General features: G+C 40.1%; 1 protein-coding gene across 1 annotated transcript; it reads left to right on the forward strand.

The window, feature by feature from the left end:
• The first annotated feature begins 435 nt into the window (after window positions 1–435).
• On the forward strand, window positions 436–11,442 carry c1qtnf6a (C1q and TNF related 6a). Its single transcript, XM_026209013.1, has 3 exons — window positions 436–532; window positions 2,202–2,387; window positions 9,406–11,442. The coding sequence occupies exons 2-3, from the start codon at window positions 2,210–2,212 to the stop codon at window positions 9,951–9,953; spliced, it is 726 nt and encodes a 241-aa protein (XP_026064798.1). The 5' UTR covers window positions 436–532; window positions 2,202–2,209; the 3' UTR covers window positions 9,954–11,442.
• The last annotated feature ends 1,482 nt before the right edge of the window (window positions 11,443–12,924 follow it).

The raw sequence follows: 12,924 nt of genomic DNA on the forward strand, positions 1-12,924 counted from the left end.
GAAATTGTGCTGGCATTTTCCCTGAAATTCCTTTGTGGGAGATCTCCGAAGATGGAAAAGATCTGTGTTTTTTTCATGTAACAAGCCGCATCCTGCTAACATGCATGCAGCAGGACATACTGAGATTCTGTTTGTGTCTGCTTAGAAATGTTTACGCTCACAAACATTGTGGGTTTTCACGGTGTTCACTCAGTTCTAATGTAGACTTTCGAAAGAAACAGACATAGAGTTCTCTTTCAGAAAACAGCTTGTTTGGACTAAGAAAGGTTTCCCTTCTTCTAAACAGTTTTGACAGTCGTTTTATTTTAGAAGACGAGTCAAATACGTCCATCTGAGCTGGCAGGCTCATTGTGTACATTCAGGAATGGGATGGAAGAAAGGCATTGAGGGTGAATGAGCAAGAGAGAAAGGGAGGGAGGGAGAGAGAAAGAGGGAGGGAGAAATAAGCTGACCAAAGAATTTTCCTCTTCTTTTTCTTTATTTCTCTTCTCAGCTCACTGACCCAACTGCAGCTGCAAACGCAACAAGTACTGTAAGTTTTGCTCACACACACACACACACACACAAACACACACACACTTACAACACACCTGAAAGATCAGATAAATTGTGCTTTATATATTTAAGCTTTTTATAAAGTAAAATGAGTTTAATGGCACTTTTTTGTAACAAGATAGGAGCCTCATTAAGATGATCATTACGAGTAAGTAGCTCAAAACAGTTTTTTTTGTGAGCTTGTTAACATCTTGCTTGCAGCTGGACAGCCTCTGACACAGAGAGCATGTGCAAAGCGTTCTTGCTCTGCCACGCTGCTGTCGATGTATCCCACACGCCTGCACTGCATCTTTTACACTACAGTAATACAAGGAAGACAGACTTCATGCAGTTATTTGGTTTTAACATGTTTTAGTAAAGGATTCCAGGGTTGCTGCAGGTTATTAAAATCTTGTTACACTGAAAATGAAAAGTTAGAAACGGGGTCTTCAAATATTTTCAAAAAGTCCTAAAATTGTCTTGCATTTAAAGCCTAGTTTAAAAAAAATAAATAAAAAAATAAATAATTAAAAAAAACGCATGCATATTCATGCAGTTGCATTCTTTATTATGATGCCTACCTGGCAAATCCATTAAAATAATCGTGTTGATGTACAGAGGCACATACTTGTATCAACTAATGAATAATTGGTTGTTGTGGATTAGAATGTGATTTTTGTTGTGAATTTGAGTCGTGCTTTATTTCATCGTTATCTTTGTTAGATTCAAAACATGTCTATGTCTGTCACTTTTGCCGTGGAAATTGCCAGTACTGAAAGTTTTACGACTAACCCCTTCAGACATTAATTTTTATGCTATTATCAAAAGCTTCACTTTTCTTATGGGTCTCAACATGTCCGACCCAGCAGCCTGTTATAGTCTGATGTAATACAGACACTTTTATATACAGATGTATTTTATATCCACTGATTTAAGTCATGATTTAAGGTCTACTTGCAGCTTTTTTTTTTCTTTTTTTTTGTTAACTTGCCCTACATGTAAAGCATCCAGCTTTTCTTCTTTTATATGCTGTTTGGGACAGTTTATCTGTAATAGATTATACCATAATCATAGACCACTGTGGCAAACCTGCTGCATGGCAAAAACTAATTTAAATAATTGCAAATAATTAAATAATCTGATATGATCCATAGAAATGAAACGCAGCCTCATTGTTTTCACTTTTTGGAGGAATCAACCTATGATTATTAATAGTATCTGTACATTTATCTGTGACATGAGAAATAAACATCAAGATTAAACCTCAGCAGTGGATCTATATTTGGAAGTGTTTTAAAGTTATATTTCATGAGATTTATCAGATGAACTCTGGAAGATAGGAGCTGGATTCTGTCGAGCAGAGAGACAGACAGACTGAACGGTGTTAGTTTAGCTGTAATCATGTGCAGGTTGGACTCGGTCCAACAGAAACATTAATCTGGGTCTTGAAGGGGCCTACATTTGTCAGGCTGCATTCCACTCTTAGCATTACCCAGAAGCCCTTCTCTTTCTATTCTCTATCTAGTCTACCTTAATGATCCCAAAAATAAATGAACGGATGCTTCCACAATCTCATATAAGTGAAAGAATAACAGTGTGTGGAGAGTTATTATAGGGAGTGACTGAAATGCACATGAAATGAAAGCAATTATATTCTTTTAACTCAGATTGCACAATGTTTGGGCCTCTCCTGCTTGCCTGTCTGTTTCTACATCTGGTTGTCTCTGTACCTCCACCGCCCTGCCGTCGATGCTGTGAGCACCTCCCAGCACCAGAGGACGCTGCGACCCTCAGAGAACGCATGCCTGCGATGCCCGAGGTCCGCACATACATCAACATGACCATTCTCAAAGGTACACCAAAGTCTTCAAGAAGTACTTCAGCTTACATGACAAAGACAAGTTGTGTAGTTAAAAAGTTACACGAGCACAGCTGCTACTTCTGTCGATCTCCATTCTTTGGGAGCAAACCCTGAAAAATCAAGTAATGAAAATTGTATAAAAAAAATACAAATGTACTCTTCAGGCCATCCAAGATGTAGATGAGCTTGTTTCTTCGATCACCAGCAGCTCCTCTGCAGTGAATGGGTGCCGTCAGAATGAGATTCCAAACAGCAGATTAAAAACATCAGTCCATCGATTAATGTCTTGTGAAACGAAAAGCTGCATAAGAAATGTACAACTTTGAACCATTCCTTCCAGTCCTCTATCCAAAATATTGCTCTCTCCAGTGAAAAAAGTCTCACCTGAATCAGGAGAGAAATACTCACAGATCAAGTAGCCTACTGTTTGCAAACAAAAACAGTCCAAAACATATCTGAACAAACATTTTGATGGATTATGATACACTGAAGGAAGCATTATTATGGATTGTGGAGTCATGTGGATTACTGTAATGTTTTTATCAGCTGCGTGGACTCTCATTCTGACGGCACCCATTAACTGCAGAGGATCCATTGATGAGCAAGTGATGAAATGCTACATTTCTCCAAATCTGCTCCAATGAAGGAAAAACAAATGGCCTCAGGGTGAGTAAATTGACAGTTTGGGTGAACTATTCTTTTAATCAACTGAAAACATCCATAGTATCTGTACATGATGTTTCAGAGTCAAATAACTTCAGCACAAACTTTAGGGGAATACTGAACATCAATGTAGCCAAATTTTGACCCCAATGATCCTTGTTGGATTTTAGTTTTCCCTGTTTCCCAATCTATTGCTTCTCTGGCACTAGTGCTGTGCGAAATTGGTTCTGAACCACAAAATATAATTCAGATGGAAAATAAGGCATTCACTGGGCTGAATGATGTGAATATGTGTCTTCAGCTGCTCTCTTCCCTTCTGTGAGCCTCAGTTAACCTCTCTTGGCTCAGAAATATCTGCTCAACTAGAGGCCTATACTTGGTGGACAGGAAGTGACAAACCTGGCAGGAAAGGTGCTGATGTGGCTGGAACCGCATGAGAGTTGTTTTAACATGTCTGTGCATGCACATATGTGCATGTGTTTGTTGCATATACCGGAATGAAGCCTGCAGGAAATTAGGTCTTTGGAAACTTTGAGCTGAAGTCCCAATTAGTGCCAAAATTGTATGATGACAAAATACAAAGGGAAAAAAACGAACCTGAGATAAGTGTCTGAGAATGTCTTTTGTCATTTTAGAAGCTGTGATTTGAGGTTCTGGGAAATAATTGTTGTATGCCAGAATTTGTGCTTGTGCTTTTTCAATTCGGATTTACAATACTGAAAAGGCATGAGTCTTTCATACACCAAGCTTTTGTTTAGACAGTGTACAGAAGAATATGCAGCTCATACTCAAATTGTATTTGACTTAGCAGAAATATTCAGTTTGGTGCAGCATCTGATATTTTATCAGCCATAAAGATGGCATTCTGATAGCTTTTATATAAATCAAATACATTTATTTCCGTATACTACACTTCTTACATAAAATGCATATAAATATCTGTTGTCACTTTATATCTCCCAATAACGTGTCTTATTGGGATTATATCTAAATGCTCAGTTTTATCATCAAAGCTCTGTAGTTTTTAATGTGGGAGAAAGCATATAATGCAATGCAATAATATGATGATTGGGGAAAGCCTGATGTACCATATTTGATAATCACATTTTAATATGATTTTTCTAAAAAATTATCTATTGTCAGTCAATTAAATGTACAGGTCCTTCTAAAAAAAATAGCATATTGTGATAAAAGTTCATTATTTTCCATAATGTAATGATAAAAATTTAACTTTCATATATTTTAGATTCATTGCACACCAACTGAAATATTTCAGGTCTTTTATTGTTTTAATACTGATGATTTTGGCATACAGCTCATGAAAACCCAAAATTCCTATCTCAAAAAATTAGCATATTTCATCCGACCAATAAAAGAAAAGAGTTTTTAATGCACTCAATACTTGGTCGGGAATCCTTTTGCAGAAATGACTGCTTCAATGCGGCGTGGCATGGAGGCAATCAGCCTGTGGCACTGCTGAGGTGTTATGGAGGCCCAGGATGCTTCGATAGCGGCCTTAAGCTCATCCAGAGTGTTGGGTCTTGCGTCTCAAAACTTTCTCTTCACAATATCCCACAGATTCTCTATGGGGTTCAGGTCAGGAGAGTTGGCAGGCCAATCAAGCACAGTAATACCATGGTCAGTAAACCATTTACCAGTGGTTTTGGCACTGTGAGCAGGTGACAGGTCGTGCTGAAAAACGAAATCTTCATCTCATAAAGCTTTTCAGCAGATGGAAGCATGAAGTGCTCCAAAATCTCCTGATAGCTAGCTGCATTGACCCTGCCCTTGATAAAACACAGTGGACCAACACCAGCAGCTGACATGGCACCCCAGACCATCACTGACTGTGGGTACTTGACACTGGACTTCAGGCATTTTGGCATTTCCTTCTCCCCAGTCTTCCTCCAGACTCTGGCACCTTGATTTCCGAATGACATCCAAAATTTGCTTTCATTTGAAAAAAGTACTTTGGACCACCGAGCAACAGTCCAGTGCTGCTTCTCTGTAGCCCATTTCCTGCACACGCCTGTGCACGGTGGCTCTGGATGTTTCTACTCCAGACTCAGTCCACTGCTTCCACAGGTCCCCCAAGGTCTGGAATCGGTCCTTCTCCACAATCTTCCTCAGGGTCCGGTCACCTCTTCTCATTGTGCAGCGTTTTTTGCCACACTTTTTCCTTCCCACAGACTTTCCACTGAGGTGCCTTGATACAGCACTCTGGGAACAGCCTATTCGTTCAGAAATTTCTTTCTGTGTCTTACCCTCTCGCTTGATGGAGTCAATGATGGCCTTCTGGACAGCAGTCAGGTCGGCAGTCTTACCCATGATTGCGGTTTTGAGTAGTGAACCAGGCTGGGAGTTTTTAAAAGCCTCAGGAATATTTTGCAGGTGTTTAGAGTTAATTAGTTGATTCAGATGATTAGGTTAATAGCTCGTTTAGAGAAACTTTTCATGATATGCTAATTTTTTGAGATAGGAATTTTGGGTTTTCATGAGCTGTATGCCAAAATCATCAGTATTTAAACAATAAAAGACCTGAAATATTTCAGTTGGTGTGCAATGAATCTAAAATATATGAAAGTTAAATTTTTATCATTACATTGTGAAAAATTATGAACTTTTATCACAATATGCTAATTTTTTTAGAAGGACCTGTACATTGCTTCAGTCCAGTGAGTGTTCATCTTGAAACATTACTAAATAAATAAAGGTTGATTTTAGGGTTACATTTACTCATATTTACATTAAAAAATATATTTAAAAACTGTGTACCACAATCTAAAGTGTGACGTTTTTACATTTACATTTACATTTACATTTATTCATTTAGCAGACGCTTTTATCCAAAGCGACTTACAGATGAAGACAGTGGAAGCAATCAAAACAACAAAAAGAGCAATGATATATAAGTGCTATAACAAGTCTCAGTTAGGTTAACACAGTACACGTAGCATGGGATTTTAACTAATATAATAAATAAAAAGAAAAACAGATAGAATAAAAAAAATAAAAGAATAGAGCAAGCTAGTTAGAGGTCTTTACACATACACACACACATACATATACAATTGCATAATAAATTAAAAGAAAATAGAATACAAAAAGATTAGAAAGGTAGTTCGATTTTTTAAAGAATAGAATTAGAATAGTGAGTGTTAAAGTTAGACGGTCAAATAAAGATGGAAGAGATGTGTTTTAAGCCGATTCTTGAAGATGGCTAAGGACTCAGCAGCTCGGATTGAGTTGGGGAGGTCATTCTACCAGGAGGGAACATTTAATTTAAAAGTCCTTAAAAGTGACTTTGTGCTTCTTTGGGATGGCACAATCAAACGACGTTCACTTGCAGAACGCAAGCTTCTAGAGGGCACATAAGTCTGAAGTAATGAATTTAGGTAAATGGGTGCAGAGCCAGTGGTAGTTTTGTAGGCAAACATCAATGCCTTGAATTTTATGCGAGCAGCTATTGGAAGCCAGTGCAAATTGATAAACAGAAGTGTGACATGTATTCTTTTTGGCTCATTAAAAATTAATCTTGCTGCCGCGTTCTGAATTAATTGTAATGGTTTGATAGAATTGGCTGGAAGACCTGCCAAGAGTGCATTGCAATAGTCCAGCCTGGACAGAACAAGAGCTAGAACAAGGAGTTGTGCAGCATGTTCCGAAAGAAAGGGCTTGATCTTCTTGATGTTGAATAAAGCAAATCTGCAGGATCTGACAATTTTAGCAATGTGGTCTGAGAAAGTCAGCTGATCATCAAACATAACTCCAAGGCTTCTAGCTGTTTTTGAAGGAGTTATGGTTGATGTGCCTAACTTGATGGTGAAATTGTGATGGAACGATGGGTTTGCTGGAATCACCTGCAGTTCTGTCTTGGCAAGGTTGAGTTGAAGATGATGGTCCATCATCCAGGAAGAAATGTCAGTTAGACAAGCTGAGATGCGAATAGCTACCGTCGGATCATCAAGATGGAATGAGAGGTAGAGTTGAGTGTCATCAGCATAGCAGTGGTATGAAAAGCCATGTTTCTGAATGACAGAACCTAATGATGCCATGTAGACAGAGAAGAGAAGTGGTCCAAGAACTGAGCCCTGAGGCACCCCAGTAGTTAGATGCTGAGACTTGGACACCTCACCTCTCCAAGATACTTTGAAGGACCTATCTGATAGGTAAGACTCAAACCATTGAAGTGTTGTTCCTGAGATGCCTTTCGCCAGTAGCGTTGATAGGAGGATCTGGTGGTTAACCGTGTCAAAAGCAGCGGACGGATCAAGCAGGATAAGTACTGAAGATTTGGATTCTGCTCTTGCCAGTCTTAGAGCTTCAACAACTGAGAGCAAGGCCGTCTCAGTTGAATGTCCACTTCTGAAGCCAGATTGGTTGCTGTCAAGGAGATTGTTGTGTGTGAGAAATGTAGAGACTTGTTTGAACACAGCTCATTTAAGTGTTTTTGCAAAAAGGAAGAAGGGAAACTGGTCTGTAGTTCTCTAAAAGAGATGGGTTGAGGTTGGGTTTCTTAAGTAGTGGAGTTATACGTGCCTGTCTGAATGATGAGGGAAAAACACCAGTGTGGAGGGATGTGTTGATGATGTGAGTGAGTGCAGGTACAACTTCAGGAGAAATGACTTGAAGGAGATGAGATGGAATTGGATCAAGCGGGCAAGTTGTAGGGTGATTAGAAAGGAAGAGTTTTGACACTTCTGCCTCAGAGAGTGAAGAGAAGGATGTAAATGAGTGTAAGTTTGCTGGTGATATGAGCTTGACTGATTGTGGTGTGGAAAATTGTGCACTAATGAGTTTAATTTTATTAATAAAAAACGTTGCAAAGTCGTCAGCTACTAGAGATGAAGCAGGAGGAGGAGGAGGAGGACAAAGAAGTGAGGAAAATGTTTTAAAAAGCATGCAAGAGTTAGATGAATTGTTAATTTTGTTATGGTAGTATGTCCTTTTAGCAGTGGAGACATTAGCAGAGAAAGAAGATAGGAGTGACTGATACACAATAAGATCAGTAGTATTTTTGGACTTGCGCCACACCCTTTCAGAAGCTCTAAGCTTAGAACGGTGTTCGCGTAGAACATCAGATAACCAAGGGGCAGAAGGGGTGTTACGGGCTGGCCTTGAAGATAAGGGGCAAACAGTGTCTAAACAAGATGTAAGAGTGGAGCAGAAAGTATCAGTAGCACTGTTAGCATCCAAAGATGCAAACAGTTTAGGGGAAGGAAGTGAAGATGAAACCATTGCAGATAGCCGGGAGGGTGAAAGTGTGCGTAGGTTACGTCGAAAGATGACATGTGGAGGGGTAAGTGATGTGTCAGGGACCATGTTGAGGTTAAGAGTGAGGAGGAAGTGATCCGACGTGTGCAGTGGAGTAACCAGAACATGATCAGTAGAGCAGTGTCGTGTATAAATAAGGTCCAGCTGGTTGCCTGATTTGTGAGTAGCAGTAGTTGACACTCGGTTGAGATCAAAAGAGGCAAGCAGAGTGTGGAAATCGGCAAACAGAGGTTTATCTAGATGAATTTTGAAATCTCCAAGCATAACTAGGGGAGTACCATCCACAGAAAAGGTTGAGAGCAACACATCTAATTCATCCAAAAAGTTACCCAGTGGTTCTGGGGGTCGATAGACAACTAAAAAATTTATTTTAAAAGGGTAGGTAACAGTAACTGAATGAGATTCAAAGGAGCTGTTGATACCCAAAGATGGTAAAGGATTAAATTTCCAATCATTAGAGATGAGCAGACCAGTACCTCCACCTCTTCCAGTCAAACGGGGAGAGTGGGAAAATGAGAAATTATTGGAGTGCTGCAGGTGTAGCAGTGTCCTCTGGTTTGATCCAGGTCTCTGTTAGGGCCATGAGATTAAGCTTTGAATGGCTAATAATAGAAGTAATGAAATCAGTTTTGGTTACAGCAGACTGGCAATTCCAGAGACCAATAGGAAAAGAAAGTAGTGTATTAGCAGACATAGGTAAAGTATGCAGGTTGTTAAGATTGCACTGTCTACATTGTGTGTTGCATGGTTTACGAGTGGTAATGATAGTAGGGATCTGGAAACACATAGTAAGATTTGGTTATAAACAAAAAACAACTGAAACAGAAATGAAACAATTACAATTGTAATTTTACAATTACACTAAATGATTTTTTGACAGAAGGCAATTTCCAGCAAACTTAATAATGTTGATCATTTAGAGGCCTTAGGAGCTTGTGTATCAGTGATACATTAGGCTTTATAGGGCTCGAGTTAGCCACATTGCAGAACTCTTTATAATCACCTGAAAATCTGTTTATTATTGCTCTTAGTGCTTTTTCATTTAATCTCACATCTTGTGGTCTGTTTTCAAGGTGACAAAGGTGACCGTGGAGAAAGAGGGACACCTGGGAAGTCTGGGATTGAGGGTTCACCAGGACCACGGGGGTCTGGAGGCCCCAAAGGAGATAAGGGACAAGCCGGAGCTCCAGGAGACGCCTGCAAGTCCCAGCATTCTGCTTTCTCAGTGGGCCGACGGAAGTCCCTTCACAGCATTGACAACTACCAGGCCCTGATCTTTGACACTATCTTTGTGAACTCCCCCGAACACTTTGACATGTTTGCCGGGAAATACCGTTGCCAAATCCCAGGAATCTACTTCTTCAATGTGAACATCCACACGTGGAACTTCAAGGAGACGTACCTGCACATCATGCAGAATAACAGCGAGAAGGCCATCGTCTACGCTCAGCCCAGCGACCGCTCCATCATGCAGAGCCAGAGCCTCATGCTACCTCTGCAGGCAGGCGACAATGTCTGGGTGCGTCTCTACAAACGTGAGCGCGAGAACGCCATCTACAGCGATGATGTGGACATTTACATCACCTTTAACGGATACCTCGTCAAACCAGAAACAGAGTGAGACCAGTAATGGAGACGGGACATGAAGTTTGAAAATGTGTCAAAATGCTTGATTAGTGGAGCAGCTTTAACAAAACTGAAAAGCATCCAAACATTTCATATTAGATTTCTGCAGTCCAAAAAAAAAAAATCCTAATGCAGAATCCTAATCCTAACGCAAAAAAAAGTTTCCCAGCAAATGCCTTCTATAGACTGCGATTTGTTGTGTGATATTCATGATGAAACCTATTGAATTGTAGGCTGTGACTCAAGTTAAGTTAAAAGTCAAGATAAATCTTGCGTTTGAGACAAAACCCATTCAAACACTTTCAATATACATTGAAAACTTGCGATACACATTGAAACTTGCGCATACATGTGAATCACTTGAGCATACATGTGAGACACTCATGCTTACATGTTAGACACTTATGCTTACATGTGAGACACTTGCGCTTACATGTGAGACACTTGCGCATACATGTGAATAATTTGCGCATACATGTGAGACACTTGCGCTTACATTTGAGACACTTGCGCATACATGTGAGACACTTGCGCTTACATTTGAGACACTTGCGCATACATGTGAGACACTTGCGCTTAGATGTGAGACACTTGCGCTTACATGTGAGACGCTTGTGCTTACATGTGAGACACTTGCGCATACATGTGAGACGCTTGCACTTACATGTGAGACACTTGCGCTTACATGTTAGAAACTTGCGCATACATGTGAATAACTTGTGCATACATGTGAATAACTTGCGCATACAGGTGAGACACTTGCGCATACATGTGAGACACCTGCGCTTACATGTGAGACACTTGCGCTTACATGTGAGACACTTACACATACATGTGAATAACTTGCGCAAACATGTGAATAACTTGCGCATACAGGTAAGACACTTGCGCATACATGTGAGACACTTGCGCATACATGTGAGACACTTGCGCATACATGTGAGACACTTGTGCATACATGTGAATCACTTGCGCATACATGTGAGACACCTGCGCTTACATGTGAGACACTTGCGCTTACATGTGAGACACTTACACATACATGTAAATAACTTGCGCAAACATGTGAATAACTTGCGCATACAGGTAAGACACTTGCGCATACATGTGAGACACTTGCGCATACATATGAGACACTTGTGCATACATGTGAATCACTTGCGCATACATGTGAGACACTTGCGCTTACATGTGAGACACTTGCGCATACATGTGAATCACTTGTGCATACATGTGAATCACTTGTGCATACATGTTAGACACTTGTACATACATGTGAATCACTTGCGCTTACATGTGAGACACTTGCGCATACATGTGAATCACTTGCGCATACATGTGAATCACTTGCACATACATGTGAATAACTTGCGCATACAGGTGAGACACTTGCGCATACAGGTGAGACACCTGCGCTTACATGTGAGACACTTGCGCTTACATGTGAGACACTTGCGCATACAGGTAAGACACTTGCGCATACATGTGAGACACTTGCGCATACATGTGAGACACTTGTGCATACATGTGAATCACTTGCGCATACATGTGAGACACTTGTGCATACATGTGAGACACTTGCACTTACATGTGAGACACTTGCGCATACATGTGAATCACTTGCGCATACATGTGAGACACTTGTACATACATGTGAATCACTTGCGCTTACATGTGAGACACTTGCGCATACATGTGAATCACTTGCGCATACATGTGAATCACTTGCGCATACATTTGAATCACTTGCGCATACATGTGAATCACTTGCGCATACATGTGAGACACTTGCACATACATGTGAGACACCTGCGCTTACATGTGAATCACTTGCGCATACATTTGAATCACTTGCGCATACATGTGAATCACTTGCGCTTACATGTGAGACACTTGCGCATACATGTGAATCACTTGCGCATACATGTGAATCACTTGCGCATACATTTGAATCACTTGCGCATACATGTGAATCACTTGCGCATACATGTGAGACACTTGCACATACATGTGAATCACTTGCGCTTACATGTGAGACACTTGCACATACATGTGAGACACTAGTGCATACATGTGAATCACTTGCGCATACATGTGAATCACCTGTGCATACATTTGAGACACTTGTACCTGCACAAAGAATGCACTTTCAAACATTCTCGCGTGTGAGAGAGAATAAACATTTTTAGTGTGTCCGGAAGTCATTTCATTGCAACCAGAAGTTTAATTCATTTGGAAAAAGAAGTACAGTTTATGCAATGAGTTTCAATGTAACCGCATGTCTTTCATATATATGCACAGAGGGTTTCACATGTACGTGCAAGTGATTCACATGTATGCAAGTTCTCAGTGTGCATCGCAAGTTTTCAGTGTGTATCTTAAGTTTTCAATGTGTATCGCAAGTTTTCAAAGTGTATCGCAAGAACAATATGTCTTGCGATACACTTTGAAATATACATATTTGTATTGCAATTGTTTCAATTGGTTTAGTCTCAAACGGCCTCCAATAGGTTTCCGCATACCAGTGTTCCTTCTTTTTTAGCCTCTATGGTATTTAAACTTTAGCATCATGTTGCGTTGATCAATACGTTGTTTCATGTTTAATTTTTATTGGCTATTCTGTAGACATAAGTCGTAGCAGCAAACACATTGTGAGATGCTCTGACACTGTCAGAAAATTTTCGCGGGCTATCTTTGGTCGCAAGACCATGACAGCAGCCATCTTTGAGCCTCTCTCACAGTAAAGTACCACAATTTATGAGCCATGACCAAAGAAATCACCACGACTGTTTCACGTTGGACATCCTCCATATGGGACAGCCAAAAAATTGTGCAGTGCATACCAGGCATTACAGGGAACTTTCCCAGAACTTTGGCTAATGTTTTGGCAAGATTCTTTCAATGTTCTGTAACATTAATTTAACGTCTGAACATTGAGTGGGGAACTCATTAGAGAATGCCCGTAA

Source organism: Carassius auratus, chromosome 3, assembly GCF_003368295.1.
Source record: "Carassius auratus strain Wakin chromosome 3, ASM336829v1, whole genome shotgun sequence".
In the NCBI taxonomy this organism is placed as follows: Eukaryota; Metazoa; Chordata; class Actinopteri; order Cypriniformes; family Cyprinidae; genus Carassius; species Carassius auratus.